At 40.1% G+C, this 25,795-nt stretch overlaps 1 protein-coding gene across 2 annotated transcripts in view; it reads left to right on the top strand.

The window, feature by feature from the left end:
• The first annotated feature begins 3,630 nt into the window (after nt 1–3,630).
• TBCA (tubulin folding cofactor A) overlaps nt 3,631–25,795 on the top strand; it is an 81,102-nt gene continuing 58,937 nt past the window's right edge. Inside the window, exon 1 of one of the 2 annotated variants that reach the window (XM_059890242.1) lies at nt 3,631–3,784. In XM_059890242.1, coding sequence (XP_059746225.1) covers nt 3,732–3,784 — 53 coding nt within the window. In that variant the 5' untranslated portion in view covers nt 3,631–3,731. The remainder of the gene's footprint in view (nt 3,785–25,795) is intronic. The other variant, NM_175803.3, reaches the window with a different exon arrangement.

The following is a 25,795-nucleotide window of genomic DNA, read 5'->3' as shown; positions in this document are numbered from 1 at the left end:
AAACTGAGGTCTGAGGTTCTGGAAACCATGGCAAAAAGCAAAGAATGAAGTGTTACAAAGTTTTTGTTGCCTGACTGAAGGAAGATCCTTGACAGTAGCAAGAACCCTAGCTTCACAATCTTTTGATGTTTGGTTTTACTGTTATTGTTTCTTTGGCTTAAGGGGTTACCTAATAACTTTATATTAATGATCTACTGGATTTCTGATTGTAGCATTTTGCTGTGGTGAGTCCCATTGTTGTTTTTTTTTTTTTCTTCTGTTTTTTACTTTTACTCCTCCCATCCCATATGTCATAGCTCTACTGTGTCACTTGAAATTGTATTTCCGTATGCCAACCAGTACGATGACAATATTTATTGAATTTAACACCTGCTGTATACTGAACACAGGAGGAGATTAGGAGAGGAAGATTTATAGAAGACAAGGTTTTTTGTCTCTAAAGAGGCTTGTAATCCAATGAAGAGTTAAGTAAGCACATTTTCATGAAGAACTCAAACATAGATTTTAAAAAGAAAGATAACCCAAATAAAAATGAATTTTGGGTGATTCCAAAGTATCCAAGGAGCATGAAATAGACAGAGGTCAGTCTTGCTAGACTTCCTCCAGGAGGTGGTTTTCTTTTTTAAATGTTTGTTTATTTATTTAGCTGTGCCAGGTCTTACTTGCCCTGTGTGATAGCTTTCGTTGCAGCACATGGGATCTAGTTCCCCAACCAGGGATAAAACCTGTGCCCCCTGCTTTGGGAGCACCATGTTAACCACTGGACCACCAGGGAAGTCCCCAGGAGGTGCACTTTGATGTTGGATTTATACTGAAGTTCTTGAACTATCAGGGTCTTGACCTAATATCCATAGCTAGTCACAGAAGCCAGAAGGAAAGCAAGTGTAGGGAAGGGTAAAGACAGTGAGGTTTTTGAAGAATGATACCAAGAAGCTAGAAAAGAAAGGAGCACTGCCCTGCGTTCCCTGGGGGACCCCATCAGGAAGAGGGCAGATGGAGCTCACTGGAGGCCTGCCTCATTTTGTGCAATAGAGAGGTATTTTGGAAATATATCAGATCAGATCAGTTGCTCAGTCGTGTCCGACTCTTTGCGACCCCATGAATCGCAGCACGCCAGGCCTCCCTGTCCATCACCAACTCCCGGAGTTCACTCAGACTCACGTCCATTGAGTTAGTGATGCCATCCAGCCATCTCATCCTCTGTCATCCCCTTCTCCTCCTGCCCCCAATCCCTCCCAGCATCAGAGTCTTTTCCAATGAGTCAACTCTTCCCATGAGGTGGCCAAAGTACTGAAGTTTCAGCTTTAGCATCATTCCTTCCAAAGAAATCCCAGGGCTGATCTCCTTCAGAATGGACTGGTTGGATCTCCTTGCAGTCCAAGGGACTCTCAAGAGTCTTCTCCAACACCACAGTTCAAAAGCATCAATTCTTCGGCGCTCAGCCTTCTTCACAGTCCAACTCTCACATCCATACATGACCACAGGAAAAACCATAGCCTTGACTAGACGAAGCTTTGTTGGCAAAGTAATGTCTCTGCTTTTTAATATGCTATCTGCTGCTGCTAAGTTGCTTCAGTCGTGTCCGACTCTGTGCAACCCCATAGATGGCAGCCCACCAGGCTCCTCTGTCCCTGGGATTCTCCAGGCAAGAACACCGGAGTGGGTTGCCATTTCCTTCTCCAATGCATGAAAGTGAAAAGTGAAAGTGAAGTCGCTCAGTCGTGCCCGACTCTTAGCGACCCCATGGGCTGCAGCGTACCAGGCTCCTCTGACCATGGGATTTTCCAGGCAAGAGTACTGGAGTGGGTTGCCATTGCCTTCTCCCAATATCTAGGTTGGTCATAACTTTCCTTCCAAGGAGTAAGCGTCTTTTAATTTCATGGCTGCAGTCACCATCTGCAGTGATTTTGGAGCCCCCCAAAATAAAGTCTGACACTGTTTCCGCATTTATTTCCCATGAAGTGATGGGATCGGATGCCATGATCTTCGTTTTCTGAATGTTGAGCTTTAAGCCAACTTTTTCACTCTCTACTTTTACTTTCATCAAGAGGCTTTTGAGTTCCTCTTCACTTTCTGCCATAAGGGTGGTGTCATCTGCATATCTGAGGTTATTGATATCTCTCCTGGCAATCTTGATTCCAGCTTGTGCTTTCAGTCCAGCGTTTCTCATGATGTACTCTGCATGTAAGTTAAATAAACAGGGTAACAATGTACAGCCTTGACGTACTCCTTTTCCTATTTGGAACCAGTCTGTTGTTCCATGTCCAGTTCTAACTGTTGCTTCCTGACCTGCATACAGATTTCTCAAGAGGCAGGTCAGGTGGTCTGGTATTCCCATCTCTTTCAGAATTTTCCACAGTTTATTGTGATCCACACAGTCAAAGGCTTTGGCATAGTCAATAAAGCAGAAATAGATGTTTTTTCTGGAACTCTCTTGTTTTTTTGATGATCCAGTGGATGTTGGCAATTTGATCTCTGGTTCCTCTGCCTTTTCTAAAACCAGCTTGAACATCAGGAAGTTCACGGTTCACATATTGCTGAAGCCTGGCTTGGAGAATTTTGAGCATTACTTTACTAGCATGTGAGATGAGTGCAATTGTGCGGTAGTTTGAGCATTCTTTGGCATTGCCTTTCTTTGGGATTGGAATGAAAATATAAAGCAATAGTAAAAAACTGTTGAGTATCTATTATGTGTCAACCTTCATATCTACTCTGTAAGTGAAAGTCGCTCAGTTGTGTCAGACTCTTTGCGACCCCATGGACTATACAGCATCGAATTCTCCAGGTCAGAATACTGGATTGGGTAGCCTTTCCCTTCTCCAGGGGATCTTCCCAACCCAGGGATTGAACCCAGGTCTTCCGCATTGCAGGAGGATTCTTTACCATCTGAGCCACCAGGGAAGCCCCTACTCTGAAAGTGGACATTAATTTTTCTATTTTGCATACAAGGAAAAAGGCTCAGCAATGAGGTTAAGTGGCCTACGTGTCCAGTGTCATCTAACCATTAAAGGGTAAAACCCCGAATGCCTGCGGGTTGATTTGATCACGAAGCCCAAGCTTTTTGTGTCACACAAATTTTCTAAGTGGAATGTTTAAGATACACTTGAGGTGATGACTATTTATTAGGTACATTTATCCACATAAATGCAGAGGTCTGGACTAGAGGGTAAGGCTTCTCTTAACTTGAGTGATGGGGTTTTATTTCTTTAAACCTGCATCATTCTGCCCTATTTACATAAAATAATGACACCGAAAATATCTTCAATTTTTGGGTTACTCCGTCCGTTAAGTAGATAATCTCGCAAAGCAATCCCATGGCCAAAGCAGCCTGTCCGGGGAGACACTGAAGTTTCCCCAAAGCCCAGATTGCGGAGACGCGGGAAAAGTGTTAACTTGTATCCACACTAAAAGGAGGCTTGTTCAAGAACTAAAAGAGAAGCGATTTGAGCTAGACGAGGGCAGGTTCGCGACCAGGGAACTGGGTGGAGGCAGGGCAGGGCGGTAAGCGGCGACCGGCCCGCTGCCCACTGTCCCCCCGCCCCCGGCCCGCGGGAGTGTGGAGGCAGGGCAGGGCAGGGCGGTAAGCGGTGAGCGGAGCCGGGGCCGCGGCGGGGTGTGCGCACGCGCGTCGGGCAGCGCCGGCTACGCCGACAGACCCGCCTCCTCCGCGCGGTCTCCCTCCACGGTTACCCCGGTTCTCAGCCCCTCCTTTCCGCGGCGCTCGAGGGACCATGGCCGATCCTCGCGTAAGGCAAATCAAGATCAAAACCGGCGTGGTGAAGCGGTAAGGAGCCGGAAGGGGCGCCGCGACTGCTGCCTCCTCTTCCTCACCTCACGGCGGCCCGAGGGGCCCGGCGGAGCGCAGGCCCGAGGCGGGCCCCGGGCTCCAGGCCTCACGTGGGGCTCCGCGGCCGGTGGGCTCGGGGCGGGGACGGAGGGGGCGCGCGGGTGCCCGAGCCCGCCGGCCTGGCCCCTCCGCACCCCGCGCCCGTTCCTTCGAAAGCCCGGCGGGGGAGAGGCAAGCGTCCCTGGGCCGCACCCCTCCCGCGCCCGCGGCCGAGGAGACGGAGGGCGGCGGCCCGGCCCACTGCGGTCGTGCTCCGGGTCTCCCCGGAGAACCTGGCCGGAGGGGGCGCTTCCAGGCCTCTACCTGCGCTCAGGTGGAGGCGCGAGCCCGTTCAGAAGTTTAGGAGGGCGTCCCGAGGCCGCCTTCATCCGAAATGGGAGCAGGCGGGCGCCCTGTCATCCAACATGGCAGGCGGGACAGTCCCAATCTGGGCCGTGAGCTTCCAGCGCTCTCGACAAACTTCCGAGGCCTCGCTCTCCCCGGCTAGCGTCCCCGCGGCTCGCCCCAGAGCCTGTAGGATAAGCAGCCATCCTGGGTAGGCCAGTCTGGTAGTTCGTCGTTATTCCAGCCGTGGTTAGACACTGGAGTGCTTGTGAGAACTTTATTGTTCAGACCCCAAAAGATCAAACTTCCAAGAGAAAAGATGAACAGCCTTCTGAAGAAGCAGGTTAATTTGGCAGTAAATCTGTCTAATCCTAGCTCTCTGGCTTCTTCCTTTTTGCACACCTTTCCTCCCTGTGTTGATATTTTTCACCAGAGGGATGACAAGGCAAAGGGGAGAATGGATTCACTTAACGAAGCTGTTGCCTCTGAGGCTTATTAGTAGAGCCTTACACTGTCCTCTACTAGAAACTGTTATTGTTAAGGCAGTTAAGGAGACAGGATGAGTCGTAGTGAAGTGGACAGCTTTTCTGAAGTGAGACTGCTTGGGCTCCAGTCTTGATTCTGCCATGTTATGTACTGTTGAAGACATTACATCTGCCTCAGTTTCCCCCTTTGTAAAATGGAGTACCAGCCTCATGCAGTTGTAGCACCTGCTGTTGTGCTTAACAGTATGTGGAAAGTACCAGTACATGTTGACTAATACTATGATTTGTATTCCTGTTTTACAAATGAGAAACTGAGCTTTGAAGTTGAAATAGAAAAAATAAACTTGTTCGGGGTCATTGCTAGTTAGTGGCAGAGCAGGCAAAGAACTGAGGTTTCTAACCTACAGTCTTTTAAGTTGCAGTGCTCCACCCCAAGGGTATTTTTTTAATGTGTGATAATAGGAGAGTTGAGATGTGTAATTGAAAACATAATTTGCACTGTTACTCACCCCAGAGTTCTGTTGTTCACTTTTGTTTTGCTTACTTCGGTTATGTCATTTTTATAAATCTATTTGGCAAAATGATTTGCCGTATATATCCAAAAGGATATGATGAAGAGTGCTTTAGATGGAAAGTCATGAGAAATGACTTCTTTTTTATTGAGGTATAGTTGATTTACAGTAGTAATTTCAGATATATAACATAGAGATTCAGAATTTTATTTTTTATTCTCCATTTAAAGTTGTTACATTGACTGCATTCCCTGTGCTGTCCATTCCCTTACCCACCTGGTAGCCACTAGTTGGCTCTGTGAGTCAGTTCCTGATTTGCCATATTCATTAGTGTGTTTTATTGTTTAGATTCCACATTTTATGATAACATACAGTATTTGTCTTTCTCTGTCTGACTTACTTCACTGGTCATAATGCCCTCCAGGTCCATCTATATTGTTGAAAATGGCAGAATTCCATACTTTTTTATGGCTGAGTAGTAGTCTATGGTGTCTGTGAGTGACATTTTCTGTATGCATGCATCAGTTGATGGATACTCAGGTTGCTTCCATAACTTTGCTTTTGTAAATAATGCTGCTCTGAACATTGGGGTGCATGTGTCTTTTCAAATTTGGTGTTTTCATTTTCTTCAGATAACTACCCAGGAGTGGAATTGCTGGAGCATATGGTGGTTCTGTTTTTAGGTTTTGAGGAACCTTGATGCCGTTTACCATAGTGGCTGCAGCAATTTCCATTCCTCCCCACAGCGTACAAGGATTCCCTCTTCCCCACATCCTCACCAACATTTGTTATTTTGGGAGACACGCTGATTTGGGACATCCCAGGCGGTGCGGTGGTAAAGGACCTGCTTGCCAGTCCAGGAGACACAAGAGATGGGAGTTAGGTCCCTCGGTAGGAAAGGTTCCCTGGAGTGGAAAATGGCAACACACCCCAGTATTTTTGCCCGGAAAATTCCATGGACAGAGGAGGCTGGCAGGCTACAGTCCCTGGGGTTGGAAGGAGAGGACATGACTGGGCACAACCACAAACACTTATTTGCATAATTACGTTTCTAGGCTTTCAAAAATTCCTAAGTACGTATAGATGCTGCTCGGAAATAAAGTTTTGTTTTCATTTTATTTCAATAATAGAGCATTATCAAAGTTTAATTTTGATTCTTTATACTTACATATATTTATCATTTTAATGAAATCCTTTCATAATTTACTGTAATATCTCAAATTATAAATTAATCAAATGCCTACTGTATATTTTTTCATGGCTGTTCTGTTGGCATTTTGGTTAGAGCTTGTCTGTATGTACTGAAATGAGATATGGTTTAAAAAGCTGTAAAACCTGTATTTTAGCTTTTTATTAACCACATTTTGCCTTGGTAGGTAACTCTCAACCTGTAAATATTTTTGCTATTCTCTCTTCTGTTACTTTTTCCTGAAAATTATTTTACTTTGACTCCTTCCAACATCTGCCTTAGTATGCTGTTTTTTAGAATTCTATGTTTTACTTCAGCAAAGGAAGGAGAATAGATGAGGCATATGTGGCAACACGTTAGTAATTGTTGGAGATGAATGGTCATTTGTCTTCATTATATTCTTCTCTATATAAGTTAAACATCTTTTATTATAAAAAAGATGCATTTTTTAGATGCATTATATGCATTTTTTTTCCTCTGCAAATTTAGTTTCAGAGTCTTCTCAATTAGTTTCATGATTCAGACATGTTCTTGGTTTTATGAATTCCCGTTCATAAAAGCATTGGTTTTAGAAAGCAGTCATCTAAAATTCAATTTCTGGTCTCAGCACCTTTTTTCTAGTCAAGATGTTCATTTCCCATAGCCTCATTTATCTTCAGAAGTAACAACTTTTATTTGGAAAAAGAGATTTATAAGTCATTCAAGCCCTGAATTCCTTCAGTTTTCTTTCCAGGAATTGAAAGCCACTTAGAAATATATTCTAGGTATTAGTCCTAGAGTTCAGTTTGGGTAGGCTGTACTGGAAAAATCTAGGAGCCTGGTAGGCTGCAGTCCATGGGGTTGCTAAGAGTTAGACATGACTGGGCGACTTCACTTTCACTTTTCACTCTCATGCATTGGAGAAGGAAATGGCAACCCACTCCAGTGTTCTTGCCTGGAGAATCCCATGGATGGGGGAGCCTGGTGGGCTGCCGTCTATGGGGTTGAAAGCGACTTAGTAGCAGCGGAAGTGACTTAGTAGCAGCAGCAGCAGTACTAGGGAGGGTAAATTCTTAAGAGTTTAGTGTCTAATCAGATCTGCTAAAATTCTTCAGGTGATCAAGGAATTCCCTGTAGTGGGCTTTAATTTAGAAAGAAATCTGGGCAGGCAGATGGAATGTTACTGGAGTATGGAAACAGGCAATAAATAGATGGTGGTATTTGGCAACAGGGACATCAAACAGTGAGTGGAAAGATGCACTTTTCAGCATGTTGGCCAAACAGTGACTTCAGACTGTAAGGAAAGAAGCCTCAACAGTGCTCTAGTCATAGAGAAACTTTGTTACCTCACATTGTAACAGAGGCAAAGGAGCTGACTTCCAGAAATAGATTTCAGGAGAAGAGGTTAGATTCCTAGAAACAGGAGAGTCCAGTTACTAGGAAAGGGTTGTTAGTTAGACAGCATTGATTCTGACTTGGTGCTGAGTTTCTCACTCCTATGACTTGCCAAATATCTCTTTCCCTGCAACATGATTGCTTTCTCAGGGATAATTCTGGCTGTGAACTATGGAGATATATGTGTACTCAGAGTGAGTAATTATACTAAGGTACTTTAAGAAGTAGCCAGTGTTCACATGTGATTCATTGTTAGTGGGTATTGGTTGGTAGGTTTGGCTCTGGCAGGCTCTTTTTAAAGATTTGAATCCATGCTCCAGATTGCTAGATCTACTTATCTGTGACTGGGTCCCAGCTAATCTGGCAGTCCTAGCAAGGATTACCAAATATGACTCCAAATTTCTTCTTTTCCAGTGCAGAACTGTACATCTGTTCTTCCCCTTCCCTTCCCCCTAGTGTCTCACTGGCATCACTTGTAGGGTTTACTTGGGACTGAAGGGTTTCCAGGATGTGGAACCTACAGTGCTGAAGTTGGGAAAGTCTCACGAAAACCAGGATGATTTCTATTAGTGCTTACATGCCTACCAAACATAGCACTGTTTTCTGTGTGCTGTGATTATGTGGAGACTATTTGATGATAGTACAACTGTGAATTAAATATTGTACTTTACTTAAGTTAAAATTTAAATGCATCCTGTAAACATGAAGTTTTGCCATAGTAGCCTTTTTTTGTATTAAATTATGGTGATTTAGAAAATAATTTTATCTGAAGAAGATGTGGCATTGTTTTTTTTCTTCTGGTTTTATTGAGATAGTTTTTTTAAAATTAATTTTTACTAGAGTATAGTTGCTTCACTGTGTTGTGTTAGTTTTTTCTGTACTGCAAGGTGAATCAGCTCTACATGTACCCCTTTCTTTGGGTTTCCTTCCCATTTAGGTCACCACAGAGCACTGAGTAGAGTTCCCTGTGCTGTATAGTATGTTCTGGTTAGTTCTCTATTTTATGCGTACTATCAAAGTGCATATATGTCAATCCCAGTCTCCCGATTCTTCCCACCTCCCCTTTCCCCCTTGGTAGCCATGACACATTATTAATATTTTATAACTGAAGCTTATACCTCTTAATCTCTCCCAATTATTTCCCTCCCCCTATATGCTTCCCCTTGGGCAACCACCTGTTCATTCTATGTTTGAGTCTGTTTCTCTTTAGTTATATTTGTTCATTTGTTTTGTTCTTTAGATCCCACATTTAAGTAAATCGTACAGTATTTGTTTTTTTTCTGACTTATTTCACTTGGCATAAGACTCTCTAAGTCCATCCATGTTGTCACAAATGGCAAGATTTCATTCTTCTTTACGGCTAATATTCCATTGTATGTGTGTATTGTGTTTACCAATCACATTTTTCTTTACCCATTCCTCTGTTCATGGACTCAGTGGAAATGAGTTTGAGCAAACTCCAGATGAGAGAGGAACCTCGCATGCTTCAGTCCATGGTGTCACAAAGAGTTGGACACAGTGACTGTTCGTTAGTGACTGAACGACAATAACAACAGCAACAACAAATTCATGGGCACTTTGCAAATGCTGCAAAGAACATAGGAATGTATGTATCTTTTACATTAGTATTTTTGGGTATTTTTTGATAAATACTCAAGAGTGGAATCACTGGATCATATGGTGGTTTTATTTTTAATTTTTTGAGGAATCCCATACTGGTTGCACCAATTTACATTTCCATCAGCAGTACACAAGGGTTCCTTTTCTCCACATCCATTGTTTTCTTTTTGACAGTAGCCATTCTGACAGGTGTGAGGGATATCTCATTGTGGTTTTAACTTGCATTTCCCTGATGATGAGTGGTGTTGAGCATCTTTTCATGTCCCTGTTGGCCATCTGTGTATCTCCTTTGGAAAAATGTCTATTCAGGTCTTCTACCCATCTTTCTGTTTTTCAAATCAGGTTTTTGGTTTTTTTTTATCTTGAGTTCTGTGTGGTTTTCTGTATAGTTTGGTTATTAATCTTTTCTTTGTCAGAAATGTGTCTTTAGACAGCGTCTACAGTTCCGTAGGTGACTTTTCCCTTTTGTTGGTAGTTTGCTTTGTTGTGCAAAAGGTGTTTAGTTTGATTGGTCCCGTTAGTTTGTTTATTCTTGTTTTTATTTCCCTTGCCTGAGGAGACAGATCCAAAAAGATATTGTTAAGACTGATGTGAAAAAGTATAGTACCTATTTTTTCTTCTAGAAGTTTTATGATTTCAGATACTACTTTTAAGTCTTATTTTTATATATGGTATGAGAAAGTAGTCCAATTTGATTCTTCTGCATATAGCTGTCCAGTTTTCTCAATACCATTTATTAAAGATACTCTTTGCCCCATTTTTCACTGAAGCAGAAGAAAAAATAGCATTTATGTTTTAAATGCTGATATGTTATTTCAGCTAAATGACATATGTCTACCATAAGTTTCCAAGTATGATTTCTGTTTATAAATAAGGATTTTTTTAAAAAGCTGTGTTTATGATAAATTCAAGAAATTCTTCTGCAAGACTATGTTTTCATTCATTTAACATGAAAGAGGTTATTTAATAACTTTAAGTCAACTTATTTTTCAATAACGCTTGCTAAAAATGCCCATTGGTGAGTGAATTAATTGATTAAAAATGCTTTCTGAAACATATCTTTTTATAACCATTTTAGGTTGGTAATGGCTTAAAATCCAATGTGAACAAAGAATGTTAGGGCACTGGAAATAGCTCTGACATTGGCCCATAGTTTTTCTCTGATTAAATGAAAGTGACACCAGTAGATTAGAATGAGACTAGGACAATTCACACTGCAATTGTGTTAGTTTAACTTTAACAATCTTTTAACACTCTTGTTTAAATGTAGCTGACATACCATAATTACAAATCTACAAGCCTTGATTATAGAATTTTACATCATGGATCTGTGGGGAAATTGTATTGATTTTTTTTTTTTTTTATAAAGCAAGGACCTTTCCCAAACTGTTGCATCTTCCCAAGTTTGTTTATATCCATACCTGTAATAAACAACTAGGTATGACATATATATTTATATATATACACCCACAGGCACACCCACACACATATGTTGTATGGCAGGCATTAAAAAAGCACAGGAGGTAAGTAAAATTGCCACATTGTTAAGTATATATGTAACACATTAAGTCTGTAGATATGCTGTTACATATTTTATATTGACCCAAAAGTGAAAACTGGATGACACGTGTACTTCGTGAAAAATACGAGTGACTCGTATGTTATATGGAGATTTTCCGCCATTAGTTGTACTTGTCTGTTGTTTCCCCTTTCGTTGTAATTGTATAAACTCACCCCTTTTAAAGTAATTATGGCTAAAAATAGGATGGACACTATCTGGGAGAGCTTTAGGACATGGCCTTGTAAATTTTTCTTGTAAGCTTTGGTAACTTTTATATTTTAGTGTTTTCTCCTCTTCTTCCACATCATAGGCCTTTGATGTGAGTTAAAGTAAGTTCAGCCAAAATGGCCAACTTCCTACCTTGAAATTTAGCCAACTCTTTGGAATTTCTGTATCGTATCCAGTTCTCCAAAGTAGTGGTCAAAGTCATTGTCAAAATGGATTGCAGGTGGTCAGCTTTTCCCACCTTCTGCCAGCTACTTGGCAAACTGACTCTTAGGAGCTTACACAGCTGGCAACCAGATGTCTCTCTCAGCTGGAAAGGAAGAAAGCTAAGGCCACTCATGACCATGGTTTCCCAGCACAACCTGTGTTGTTCTGCAAGTTGAATATGGAAATGAAAGATTCTTTGACTCCTGTGTGTGTGTGTGTGTGTGTAGATATGTTCTGTGTTTTCATTGCATTTTTTTGTTTCGTAGAAAATGTTTAAAATCTGTGGTAAGCCAGATTGGAAATTTTTGTTAAAAATAGTAGTCCAGAAGTATTTAAAATATAAATGCTTAGGTGTGTGGTCTTCCTATTCCAACTTTCCATTTCCAAGAATACAATTAATAGAACAAAATTCCAACTGTGATGCTGTTTAATGTTTCCAAATAGAGCTCGTTTTAAAATAACAATGCTGATCCAAAGATCATTTATTTAGCAGCCTCATTCAGAACCTCTGTCTTTGAAGTGCTTGGTATGGTGTTGGCATCTAGTATATGTTCAGTAGAAGTCTTTCCAGTGGACAAATTCATGTCTTATTCTATAAGGATTTTTAAAAATAATTTTGTAAGCTTTAAAAAAAAAGCACTTATTTGGCTGTTCCGGGTCTTAGTTGCATCCTATGGGAGTCTTTGATCTTCACTGTGGCGTGTGAACTCTTAGTTGCTGCGTGTGCGATCTAGTTCCCTGACTGGGAATTGAACCCTGGCCCCCAGCTTTGGGAGTGCAGGGTCTTAGTCAGTGGACCACCAGAGAAGTCCTTCTATAAGGATTTTTTGACCTGATAAGCAGTAGGGAGCTATTGAATCAATTGTGATGTGACAGCATTGTAGTTCTTAACCTTTAAAAGCCCCAGTTTTCTTAGCTGGAAAATGGGTTAATGATAGTATCTTTCTTGTTCTGTTGTTTGGAAAATTTTAAGGTAATCATGTAAAGCACTTAACCCAAATGCCTGACGTTATGTTCAGTGTATGTTCATATGTGTTCAGTATTTACTAACTGCCGTCATTATTATCATCATCATTCTGTAGATGTATAAACGGTGTAGTCTCTCCAGAAGAGACCCTGGAACTTCAGTTCAGTAGCTCAGTTGTGTCCAACTCTTTTCCACCCCATGGACTGCAGCATGCCAGGCTTCCCTGTCCTTCACCAACTCCCAGAGCTTACTCAAACTCATGTCCATTGAGTTGGCGATGCCATCCAACCATCTCATCCTCTGTCATCCCCTTCTCCTCCTGTCTTCAATCTTTCCCAGCATTAGGGTCTTTTCCAGTGAGTCAGTTCTTCCACAGTTGAAAAGCATCAATTTCATCACCGCTCAGCTTTCTTTATAGTCCAACTCTCACATCCATACATGACTATGGAAAAACCATAGCTTTGACTAGGGGGACCTTTGTTGGCAAAGTAATGTCTCTGCTTTTTAATATGCTGTCTAGGTTGGTCATAGCTTTCCTTCCAAAGAGCAAGCGTCTTTTAATTTCATGGCTGCAGTCACCATCTGCAGTGATTTTGGAGCCCCCAAAATAAAGTCTGTTACTGTTTCCATTGTTTCCCCATTTATTTGCCAAGAATTGATGGAACCAGATGCCATGATCTTTGTTTTTTGAATGTTGAGTTTTAAGCCAGCTTTTTCATTCTTCTCTTTCACTTTCCTTAAGAGGCTTTTTAATTCTTCTTTACTTTCTGCCATAAGGATGGTGTTATCTGCATATCTAGGTTTATTGATATTTCCCCCAGCAATCTTGGTTCCAGCTTGTGCTTTGTCCAGTCTCGTATTTCATATAATGTACCCTGCAGATAAGTTAAATAAGCAGGGTGACAATATACAGCCTTGATGTACTCCTTTCCCAATTTGGAACCAGTCCCTTGTTCCATGTCTGGTTCTAAATGTTTCTTCTTGACCTGTATACAGATTTCTCAGGAGGCAGGTACAGTGATCTGATATTCCCATCTCCTGAAGAATTTTCCACAGTTTGTTGTGGCCCACACAGTCAGAGGCTTGGCCATAGTCAATAAAGCAGAAGTTTTTCTGGAACTCTCTTGCTTTTTCTATGATCCAGTGGATGTTGGCAATTTGATCTCTGGTTCCTCTGCCTTTTCTAAATCCAGCTTGAAAATCTATAAGTTCTTGGTTCATGAACTGTTGAAGCCTGGCTTGGAGAATTTTGAGCATTACTTTGCTAACATGTGAGATGAGTGCAGTAGTGCAAAATGAGTACATTTTTGCCTTTTGCATTTCTTTTTCTTGGGGATGGTCTTGATCACTCTGTCCTGTACAGTGTCACGAACCTCCGTCCTTAGAACTTGGAACGTAGGATTCTGTCCCTGAAGCATGCTTTCTTTTTAACATTTTTTGGCTGTGCCACATGGCATATGGAATCTTAGTTCCCTGATCAGGGATCAAACCTGTGTGCCCTGCATTGGAAGCCCAGAGTCGTAACCACTGGACCACCAGGGAAGTCCCATGCTTTCTTTTAAATTGTGGGAAAGAAAACTTAGTTGTTTGTCATTTTCACTGATTGGTTCTAGAGAGAGAAGGGAGGAACGTGAAACTTGTGTTTTGAATTAATCTCCAGTAGTGGCTATTTTTCTTTAAGTTGTTGAGGTGTTGATTCCCTATTGAAGGCCCAGCAGAATATCTCTGTTTATATCAGTGACCCCATATTTTTTAACACCTTAAAAAAATACTGTATCAACTTCTTTACCATAATGTGTCAAAGCCAGTTTCCCTCTTATTGCACTTCCATACAGTTTATCTCAGGGAAGAGTAATCAAGCGAGTAGTAAGTTTTTAAGAGTCCTTATTCTGGAATCTATAAATGATTCACCACAACTGTCAGAAGATGTCCCTGTAATTCTAATGCTAGATTATAGTTATTTTCAAACCCTCCTTAATATTTTTTAAACTAAGTTCCCTATTTGTTGTTGATATTCTTTTACCTGTGCTAAAGAAATATCTTACGGAGCCTTATGTGTGCACATATGCTTTAACTTAGGGTTTATTTGTCTCCAAACAAATAGGCATCTACTTTTCACTGAATAATCCTCAGCTTCTGAACTCTACTAAAATGATATGCTTTTAATGTGCATCCATTGCCTGAAATACATGTGTACTCTATGAGGCTTTTGAAGACCTGTAAGTCTATGGAAGTGTAAGTCACCTTAAGTTACTGGTACAGTGCTTTTCATTTCAAACCTAGGATGTTAAATTCTAAGGTCTCTGCACTGTATAAGATTTACAAAAATTTTCTTAAGGCCAAGCAGTTCTTTTAGTCTTTTTAGGGACCAAAGGGATGGTGTATAATACATTGCTTGTACTAAAACAGGCGTTTAATACCTATTTGCAAATTGAGCCAAGGAATGGGGAAATCCAGAAAAGAAGTCAATTATATGAGGGGGAACACCTCACATAATTGAAGTTTGTTTTTATAACTAAAAGTGAGAGACTGAAAAGAGAGAGATTGCTGAATACTCCTGTTACACTTCAAAAGAGCAATAAAATAGCTGCAGGTAGTCACAATCTTCACTTACAGACTTTTGTCAGGATAGTGTTTTTGTTAGAGAATTGAAAGATAAAATATGTTTATATCAAGGATTTCTTTAAAAGTTAACAACTTTGAAGGATTTTTTTTAATGTAGTTTTAATTGGAGGATAATTGCTTTGCAGTGGTGTGTTGGCTGCTGTGCACCATGAATCAGCCATAAGTGTACATACATCCCCTTCCTCTTGAGCCTCCCTCCCACCCTCACCCAGGAGTTTTTTCAACTAGAAAGTTTGTTGTGGAAAAGTTTTTAATTATTAGTAAGTTTAATCTAAAAAAGGTTTTGTAGTTTACCTAGAGCTAACCAGAGCACCATCTCCTTTTGATTCTAATTTACTAAAATTGTGTGTGTGTGTGTGTGTGTGTGGTGTAACTGCCTATTGTTAAGTTACTTACATAAATAGACTCATCTATACCAGGATTTTTTCCCTGAAACCTAAGAAAATAGTAAGGATATAGGTAAATTGAAATCTTATTATGGGCAGTAGATGATGTTTCAGAGAAACTTAACATGGCAAAGTTTTGGGCCTAGTCCTTAAGGAATTTTTGTTCTATTAAACTTGACAGTGTATGTATATCTAAACATTTATTCTTAGAATTGCAGGTATCTCGTATCTCTTTACATAAATCCAAAATCTTCAGCTTTCTCCTGAGCTTTAAACTCATTTTAAATTATTGAATTTATGCCCTTATTTTAGTATCCTCTGGTTTCAAACTTTATCTGACACCAAACTAATTATTTTCTCAAATGTGATCCTCTTCATCTATTTTATGAAGGAAAAAAGTTATTTCATGTATGAGAAAAATCTAGAGAAAGCATAATAAACCTGAAATGAAATAATATAGTTACACTTGCAGTGCCCTTTCTGAATTTGTTCCTTTTCTTCTTTGCCTTTAATTATTATTCCGAATTTGATCTTTATCTTCCACACATTTGTTTTTTTGGTTGCGGTGTGCGTCACGTGGAATCTTTCCCACCTTGGTGCACGTCATGGTTTCCCAGGATTGAAACCATGCCCTGTGCAGGGGCAGCTCCAAGTTTTAACCACTGGATCACCAGGGAACTCCCTCCACACATATTTTTAAACTTTCAGTTTATATGTAGATATACATGAACCATATTAAAGTATTGTTCTGCACACTTAACTGCCTTATGTAACTAAAATATATCTGGAAGGATACATAGGAAACTGGTCATATTGGTTGTCCCTGGGAGATAAGCTGTATAACTGAAGACAGGGGTGGGAGGAAATTCTTATAATTTTGAATCATGTCAGTTCAGTTCAGTTCAGTCGCTCAGTTGTGTCCGACTCTTTGCGACCCCATGAATCGCAGCACACCGGGCCTCCCTGTCCATCACCAACTCCTGGAGTTCACTCAGACTCACATCCATCGAGTCAGTGATGCCATCCAGCCATCTCATCCTCTGTCATCCCCTTTTCCTCCTGCCCCCAATCCCTCCCAGCATCAGAGTCTTTTCCAATGAGTCAACTCTTCGCATGAGGTGGCCAAAGTACTGGAGTTTCAGCTTTAGCATCATTCCTTCCAAAGAAATCCCAGGGCTGATCTCCTTTAGAATGGACTGGTTGGATCTCCTTGCAGTCCAAGGGACTCTCAAGAGTCTTCTCCAACACCACAGTTCAAAAGCATCAATTCTTCGGCGCTCAGCCTTCTTCACAGTCCAACTCTCACATCCATACATGACCACAGGAAAAACCATAGTATTACCTATCAAAATATAGATTCATTTAAAAATTATGAGTAGTGTCATATTGTGGGAATCTTTTTATAACCTAGTTTTTGTGCATATCACTGTGCTTGAGATTTATTCATGTTGAAACTGTCAGCTCTAATTCATTCTCTTGTGTGAATTTGCTAGTTTTTTTTTTCCATTCTCGTGTTGGTAAATATTTAGTTTTAACTTTTTCCAGTTTTACAAATGATGCTACAATGTACTTTGTTAAATATGGCTTTTAGTGCACATATATAATAGTTAATGTAAGGCAGAATTTTATAAGGCATGGGCCCTGAATGGATTACAGGTATATGAGAGTGTAGCTGTCCTTAATCTTCATGATGGCCAAGTATGGCCAAGAAGAGCTGTGGACTGTATGGGGGAAGAACCTTTCAGACAAAATGAACAGTGTATTAACTGTTCATTAATATTAATACAAAGGCTTGGGAAATAATAATTGGCCTGTTTGGGGAAGAACATCCAAGTGACAAAGGGGAGGAAGGGCAGGAGACACTTTCAGGAGTAGGAGGGAGAGGGTATAGATCCTATGGGACCTACCTGTCATGTGAAGATTCGGGCTCAGGTCTCAGGAGATGTCACCACCTCTGCAAAAGTTCCCTGGCTATCTCCTTCCTATTTTCTTAAAGAACTATATGTAATAGCCCCCTCTTATCCGTGGTGGCTGTGTTCTTTGGTTGGAGTCGGGTGGGGGGTGTGGAACAAAGAGAAGGGGGAAAGGACAAATGAATGTGCCTTACCTTGATCCCAACCATTTGTTCTCACAGACTATCTGCCTTCTGCTGTTCTAGCCCCTCAGTAGAAGAGTCACCACTTCTATTGCAGGGCTTGCAGTCATTTAGGAGGCATTCCTGGAATCCATTCCGAGTGCTTTTTCCTTTCTAGAAGCATAGCTATACATGGTATACATAATATCCTGGAGAAAATGTTGCATACATGAACTTAATAGTGTTAAATAGCCTTTTGTGGGACAGTTTACGAAGCTTAACACCCAAGTATGTATAGCTTTTTTCCCATGCTTACCGAGATCCTAGAAACTTGACTATAAATAACACCTTTGCAGTGTAACTGAGTCCCTAATTGGAGAATGCTTGAATTATATTGTGTTAACTTGGTTTCATGTTTAAATTTTTTCTGCCTCTTGCTTTCATGGAACATTATCAGCCATTCATGTTCCTGCTTCTAGTGCTTTGTACTTAGGTCTGTTTACATTTGTCTCTGTCTTTTTGCTACTGCTAACATGTTTTAATGGCATCCCACTCCAGTACTCCTGCCTGGAAAATCCCATGGACGGAGGAGTCTGGAAGGCTGCAGTCCATGGGGTCGCTGAGGGTCGGACACGACTGAGCGACTTCACTTTTACTTTTCACTTTGATGCATTGGAGAAGGAAATGGCAACCCACTCCAGTGTTCTTGCCTGGAGAATCCCAGGGACGGTGGAGCCTGGTGGGCTGCCGTCTATGGGGTCACACAGAGTTGGACACTACTGACGTGACTTAGCAGTAGCAACTTAGCAGCAACATGTTTTAGGGGAACTTAGACTGTTTTATTTATTTCTGAATCAGATCAGATCAGTCGCTCAGTCGTGTCCGACTCTGCGACCCCATGAATCTCAGCACGCCGAAAATCGAAATTGTCAGAAGTCTTGCCTTTTATTATTGCTTTATTTGAACTAGACTCTTTCTAGCTATCATAATATTTTACATTCATCTCATCTAGGATATAAGCTCCATGAAGGCAGGGATCTATTCCCCAGAGGCCTGACACCAAAAAAAAAAAAAAAGACTCTTGGTAAATATAAAATGAATGAATTTACTCAGTGGCATTTTAAGTTCCTTGAAAACAGAAACAGTATCTCATTCTTCATCTCTCTTTAATATATTTAAGCAGTCTTTTGAACTATTTTCAGTATAGACATGGCACAAAATTCCAAAGGTACTTAAAGATAGATGCACAGTGAAATATAGGTCTTCACCCCTATCCGTTAGGCACCCAGCTTTTCCCTCTTGGAGCCGATGTTATCACTCATTTGTGTGTGTGTGTATCCTTCTAGAGATATTCAGTATCTGCCTAAGTATTTACATTTATGTCTTTAAAAACAAATGACAGTTGTTGGGCTCCGCTCTGCAGGCCTGCAAAGCCTATACTTGCCCAGTTTCAAGGCCAAAGAAAGAGCCTGGAGTCAGCAACAGAGATATCAGTGGTTTATTGGATAGAGGGAATCTAACATGTCTGAAGCAAGATCCTGGAGCGATACCTTACCACGTGTGGCAGATGGCAGGCAGGATGTGGTGGCAGTTTTTGTGAGGAGTGAGCGGGGTTTGGCAGTTATAGGGGGAATTGATGTCAGGTTGACTTATCAGTTACCAGGGAAACTGGCAGAGATGCACACTCCTCACTGCCCCTTTGATAAGAACAGTCACTAGTTGGGGCCTTAGGCAGCTAGATAGGAAGATCAGTCCTGTGGGTAGCATATAGATGAAGCAGGCGCTGGCTGAGCATAGCATGATACGTATAGCGAGCAAGAGAACAGCCATCTTGAGTGGCCTGACCATACAGTAGTCCTCTCTGTAGACGCTGATTTTAAGCGTGTTCTGTATGGACATACCACATTTTTTTAAAACCCAGTTTTCTATTAGTTTTCCCTGGTATCCCAGATGGTAAAGAATCTGCCTGCAATGCTGGAGACCCAGGTTCGATGCCTGGGTCGGGAAGATTCCCCTGGAGAAGAGAATGGCAGCCCAATCCAGTATTCTTGCCTGGGAAATCCCTCGGACAGAGGAACCTGGTGGGCTACAGTCTGTGAGGTCACAAAATTGGACACAACTGAGCCAAACTAACACTATTTCGCTTTTCTATTGATGAACTTCTATATTGTTTCCAGTATTTTATTGTGAAAAATACCTCAGTGAGTTTTCTTGTATGTGTGTAGTTTTACAAACATGCAGATATATCTGTAGAATAAATTCGTACAAGTGGAACTGTTGGTGTAGGGAAAGAGAAACTTTTTTCTGTATGCTCCTAAACACTCTGGCTGGGACCTTGTATAAATTAGACAAAAGACAGATTAACAAGGAAAAAAACAAATTATTAACACAAAAACACAGAGAAATATTCAATAATGAGTAATTCAAAAGGATGGTTAGAACTTGGCCTTATATAGCATCTTAACAAAAGAACAATAAATTTGTAGAGAAAAGATAATACAAGGGAAAGGAGCTTTGAGTTTCTAGCAGATTATGAGAAGGTAAATATTGGGGAGATAACTATTGAATGGTAAGGGCTAATCAGTAAAGTTTGTTGTGTAGATTCCTCTGGTTCTTCTCTGGGCTGGTAAGGGTCTAGAGTGATTAATCTGGTGGTAACTTCTGTCTTGTGGTAGAGAAGAGAGGAGAGACACCATTACAAATTTATGTCCCGCTTTTAGGTACGTGGGAGAGGGCAGATGACGCTTCTTGTGTCTGCTTTTTCTCAGTTGCCTTCAGCTCAAAATTATCCTTATGTTAAAGTGACCTATTTTGGGGTGGGATCTTCTGGTGGGATCTTCTGCTGCCATTCACTGGCTTAGGTGGCTCATGTGTTTTAAATTTTGAGAGATACTGGCAAGTTGCCCTCCAAAGAGTTCTATTTGTAATTCCACTGATGATTTAATACAGTGGTTTGTTAATATGCAGTTTAATATTCTTTTGATATGGAAAGAATTAAACTGTTGGGAGGAAAAATTTTCCTCTACCCTCAAAGATTCTTTCAGCTGGTCTAGTAATTAAATTGACATGAGACAAATTAACAAGAGAAAATCCAATTTAACTTGGTATGTACAGGAACCCCACATACCTGAGCATTTCAAAGACAGAATAGAAAAATGAGGTAAGCATGTCAGTCCAAGCTAAGGAATGGAAAGGAGCCAGGGCCTTCAAAGGAGAAGGGTATAGTTCATAGAACAATAATAAGAACAGTAAGAACAGATGTTTGGTAATTAGTTGTTTGCCCTGCCATATAGATGGGTCACTCAGATAGAATATATTTTTGCTGATAATTCAGATTCTGGGGAAGACACACAATTTAAATTCTCCTTGGTAGTTAAGGGAGGGGCAGAAGTTTCTCTTGATCCGCAGGTTCTTCATTGCCTTTTAGCTCAAAACAATCCACGTGTCAAAGCGGCACATTTTAGGGAGGCTCATTCCGAACCCCTTCAGTCCTACCTTTGAAACTTCTCTGAGAAGTCTCACAGTCCAGAAGTTGAGTTGGTAGGTTACTTCACCTCACTCAGTCTCTTAGTCCTGACAATAAGTCGGTTCAGTTAAACAATTGTGTCTCATTTCAGGCCCTGGAGAAGGGCACAGCAACCCACTCCAATATTCTTGCCTGGAGAATCCCATGGACAGAGGAGTCTTGCAGGTTACAATCCATGGGGTCACAGAGTTGGACACAGTGAGTGACTAACACTTTAACTTTTCTTTCTTTTTTTCTTTTTTTTTTACACTTTAACTTTTCAAAGTCAGTCTTAGTTCCTTAAATCTGTTTGGTCACTATTTGAGTCAGTCTAGGTACGTTCTTAAACATGACATTCCAGCCAAAACCTTGGCAATATGACCAACGTTTCCAATTATATCCTGTTATAAGTAGATCAGATTCCTTTTGAATTTATGCAGGTAAGTATAGTGCTATGAAAATAAGAATATTCAGAGTTTCAAAATTCTGGAAGGATCAGATAGGGAGAAAGAAAGAAATGATTCAGTTCTGTTACAAAGGCATAAGTTACCAAATGGCTGTAAGTCATAGTGAGCTTAAGAGGAAAGGCTTTTTAACATCTGGAAAACAAAATGTTAGAGAACCAGCATGAGAAGTCATAAAGATTATGATCATCCTTATTAGTTCATTTAATCTCCTGTAACTAATTATTGTTGATCTTCATCTTAGGTTAGCAGCTTTATAAATCAGTTTTCCATTAAAGTTTTAGAAAATTTTACCCAGTTCCATGTTATAAAGAATCCTAAAGTTATAAAAATCCTTCATTCTAGAGTATTTGTCAGGATCTTTTCTATGAATTTCCTTGAAGGTGAAGCATTTTGTAAAGCATCAGAGTAAAGCAATAGTTGTATATGACAAATGATTTAAATGTCTATTTTTACAGATTCAATGAGTTCATTATAATGGAATTGACAAGGAAGTTTGGTTATTTCTATAACATTGAACATATTAGAATAATAACTGGAATTAAAGCTGTTAATGTTATACCAGGATACATCTAATTTGTAAGAATTTATTTCAGGAGCACTTAGGTTAATAACATAGATCTACACAAATCTAATCTAAGAAGGTTTTAGCATCACTTATTTGACATTGCTTGCCATGTAATTTGACATACCAAATAAGCCTAATTAATATAGCATATCTCTTTTTATAAGAAGAAAGAGCAAATCCTTTGAAATGTTTTGGGGCCCTCTGAAAAATCCCAAAGTTTCACAAGAGGTCAAAAGGACTTCAGTCTTTGGTTTTGGGAACTTTGTCAAAAGTACTAAAAGATTTGGGCATTTGACTAAATAGGATCACAGATTGTTATGAAACAATACTTAATTATATATTTCACCAAAGTGATAATACAAGATTTCAAAGGCAAATATATTTTAAATATAGCATTGTGTATGTGTCCTTCCTAAACTGCCTAACTATCCCCGCAACCACAAGTTGGTTCTCTAAGTCTGTGAGTGTCTTTCTGTTTTGCAAATAAGTTCATTTGTATTGTTTCTTTTTAGATTCCACACATAAGGGATGTCATGCAATGTCTCTCCTTCCCTGACTTCCCTCACTCAGTGTGGCAATCTCTAGGTCCATTCATGTTGCTGTAAATGGCATGATTTCATTGTTTAGTGGCTGAGTAATATTCTATTGTATATATGAACCACATCTTCTTTATCCATTCCTCTATCTGATGGACATTTCTTGGCTATTATAAACAGTGCTGCAGTGAACATTGGTGTGCATGTATCCTTTAGCATCATGTTTTCCCTCATAATAGCCGTTGTAATTCTAGGTTGTAACTCCTCTGAGAGCTGGCACCAGTTTAGTAGGACCCTAGCTACAAATGGAATTCATCCCACCTTTCTGTCCAGCCATATTTCAGAGTCCTTAGCCTAATGGTTAGCAAGCCAAGTTCTCAGAACACAAAACAAGCTTATAAGATGTTGGCCTTTAAAAAAGATATGTCTGCATCTTCCAGAACTGCAGTTCTTACACTTGCTTATAAAATAGCAAGTGTTGCATTTACTTCTTTGGGCTCTCATAAGGAGGAATTATATGGAGTATAACCTCTTTTGTTAAAGGAGCCCCTGAAGCTACTGTTACACTACGTTGTATTTGCTTAGCTTTGTCTTTCAGTGAGACAGTTGTTTAGGGTAAGAGGTCTCTCTAAAAGAAAATGTTTTTCTTTCTAATATAGTCAATTTAATCTCAATAGTGACTCAAACCAATAAACCTTATTATGGCTTAACCAGTGATGAAAGAGATGTTCCATATGAGAGTACAAAAAAAAAAAAATTGTAGCACTTATAAGATTCAGTAAGTTCACTTTCAAAGATAGTCTCAAAAATTCAGGTCCTTCATTGAAAGCTACAGAGGTTGAGATGGCAGATGCCCCTTATGGACTGGGACAAACTCCCTTGAGAACTGGCATAGCAAGTACAAAGAGATTTTCTGAAAGCTTGTCTATTCAAGTGGCCACCAGCTGTACCCCAGTAAGCACAGCTTCTGGATGGCAGAGACCAGAGAGACTGTTTTTGTTCACTAGTCACAAAGCCAAGCTCTTAAGATGTAGAGCAAGGAAACAGTGGCCATTTCTGGGAGGCAAAGGATCAACAAAATCCATGAGTACTCATACCAAATAACTAAGAGTCGCAAGGCAGAAGGAGCTAGTTCCAGAAATATTTTTTCCTGCTAATCTATATTTAGAAAGGGAAAGAACAAGACTCCTACCACCATTCTGCTTCCACCTGACTGCAGATAGAGACTTGGATGTCTGTCATGGTGAGAATTGCACCTTTTGCTGGCTCTTGTCAGAGGTCCCAGAATCTTCCTACTCCACCGTGGGAGTGAGCGGTACCCAACCCATGAGGTCTCCTGACTTTCTTGTCAGAAGTGTTGGAAAGGACAGTTTTTCCTCTGTTCTTCAAAGGTGTTTTTGACTGGTCTAGTAATCAAATTGATATAACACAGATTAATACATTAAATTTTATATATAAAGGAAACCCACATACATAAGAGGTTTAAAGACAGAAGGGTTAAATGATGTAGTTGTCACAGTATCTGCAGAGGATTAGTTCTTGGGCTTACTGCAGACAACAAAGACCTTGAATGTTCAAGTCTCAGTATCTGCACATTTCTCATCTGTGGATTCTGCCAACCAAGAATTGTAGACATAGTACACAATCCAAAGTTGTTTGAATCTAGATGTGGAGCTGGTGAGTACAGGTATATTTATTGAAGAAAATCCATGTATAAGTGACTTGTGATTCAAAGCTGGGTTGTTCAAGGGTCAACTGTATATATGCTGTCCTAAGCTAGGAGTGGAAAAGGGCATCAAAGAGGGGAAAGACATTTCACAGGACAATAAGAAGAGCAGATGTTTGATTAGAAATTTGCCCTGCTATATAATGGGTCACTCAGTAAAGTTTATTTTTTCTAATAATTCTGACTCTGAAAGACCTTCAATTTAAATTATTCTTAGTAGTCTAGGAAGGGGCAGAAGTTTCTCTTGAGTCTGTGGGATCTCTATTGCCTTTTAGGTCAAAATAATCCATATGCCAAGGTGACACATTTGGGGAGGCTTGTTCTGAATTCCTCCAACAGGATAAATGAAACTGCCCAAATATGCTTAGTGTTTATAGGAAAGTGCTTTCCACATTGTTGAAATAACAAGATAAGGACAGATGAGGCATACAGGTAAGTTGAGCAATTTAATTTCACCATTGACTATAGTCCTAAAAGGAGAAACTCTTTTTCCTTTTGAAACACTAAATTGTAAAGTTGATGAAGCACCCCTTAGGGATTCTTTATCTTCCAGTTTCCCACTGCTACCCCTCCCCCCAGCAAAAACAACAAGCAAGGAGATAATTGTCTCTGGATTATTCAGCTAATTACTGGTAGAGCTAGAACTGGGAGGCTTTCTACAAGTACTACACTCCACTTGGTCATTGCACAAATGTGAATTCCTTAGAATGGCTTTTTCTGTTCTAAACTGTTGCAAAAAATATTTTAAGTTAGGTTTTATTCAAAGTTTGATCCTTAAATCTAGGTTTAGGGAACTTTGACCATAAGTTGTTTCTCTGTTTATTCTTTGAATTTTAGTTTTTAAACAATACATTTGTGAAAATCTGAAGAATAACTATTGGTTATGCTAGAACTAAGCTTAATAAATAGTCCAGTTTTACTTTGTGAACATTACTTTGATATTCAGTTCTGCGTTAATGTTTTTACTTAGGAGACCATGTGACTTGCTTTGGTTTGTGAGAATACCATCTTGATTTCTCCCCTTAAGAGAAATTTTGGAGAGTTCTTTAATATTTGTTGAAAATGGTAAGATACTAACAGATTAGTTATACAGATGTGCTGACAATTTAAATACATTTTGAGCAGAGCCCTAAAACATTTTTCAAATACAAATCTAAAAAAATCTAAAGGAAAATACATATCTAAACTTTATGTTTCAAATACTGTTGCCAAAAGCTATCTGGTCAAAGAGATTAAGAATAAGCAGAATAGACTTTAAAAGACCAATAGCACCTTGCTAGCACATTGCTAATAAGGACTAATAGGTACTTAAACTGATGAAAGTGATTCAGACAACAACGTATTAACCCCCTACGGTGCTCTGTGTTTTTTTTTTTAAGCTGTTAATAGACATTAGCTTTTTAAAGAAAGACTAACACTTTTATATTCATTTTCTAAGCTTTTGGTACATTGCTGCTGCGACTCTGAACGACCCCATAGACGGCAGCCCACCAGGCTCCACCGTCCTCTGGATTCTCCAGGCAAGAACACTGGAGTGGGTTGCCAGTTCCTTCCCAATGAGTGAAAGTGAAAAGTGAAAGTGAAGTCACTCAGTCGTGTC

This window comes from Bos taurus, chromosome 10, assembly GCF_002263795.3.
Source record: "Bos taurus isolate L1 Dominette 01449 registration number 42190680 breed Hereford chromosome 10, ARS-UCD2.0, whole genome shotgun sequence".
NCBI classification, from domain to species: Eukaryota; Metazoa; Chordata; class Mammalia; order Artiodactyla; family Bovidae; genus Bos; species Bos taurus.
This window is presented reverse-complemented; position numbering and strand designations above follow the sequence as displayed.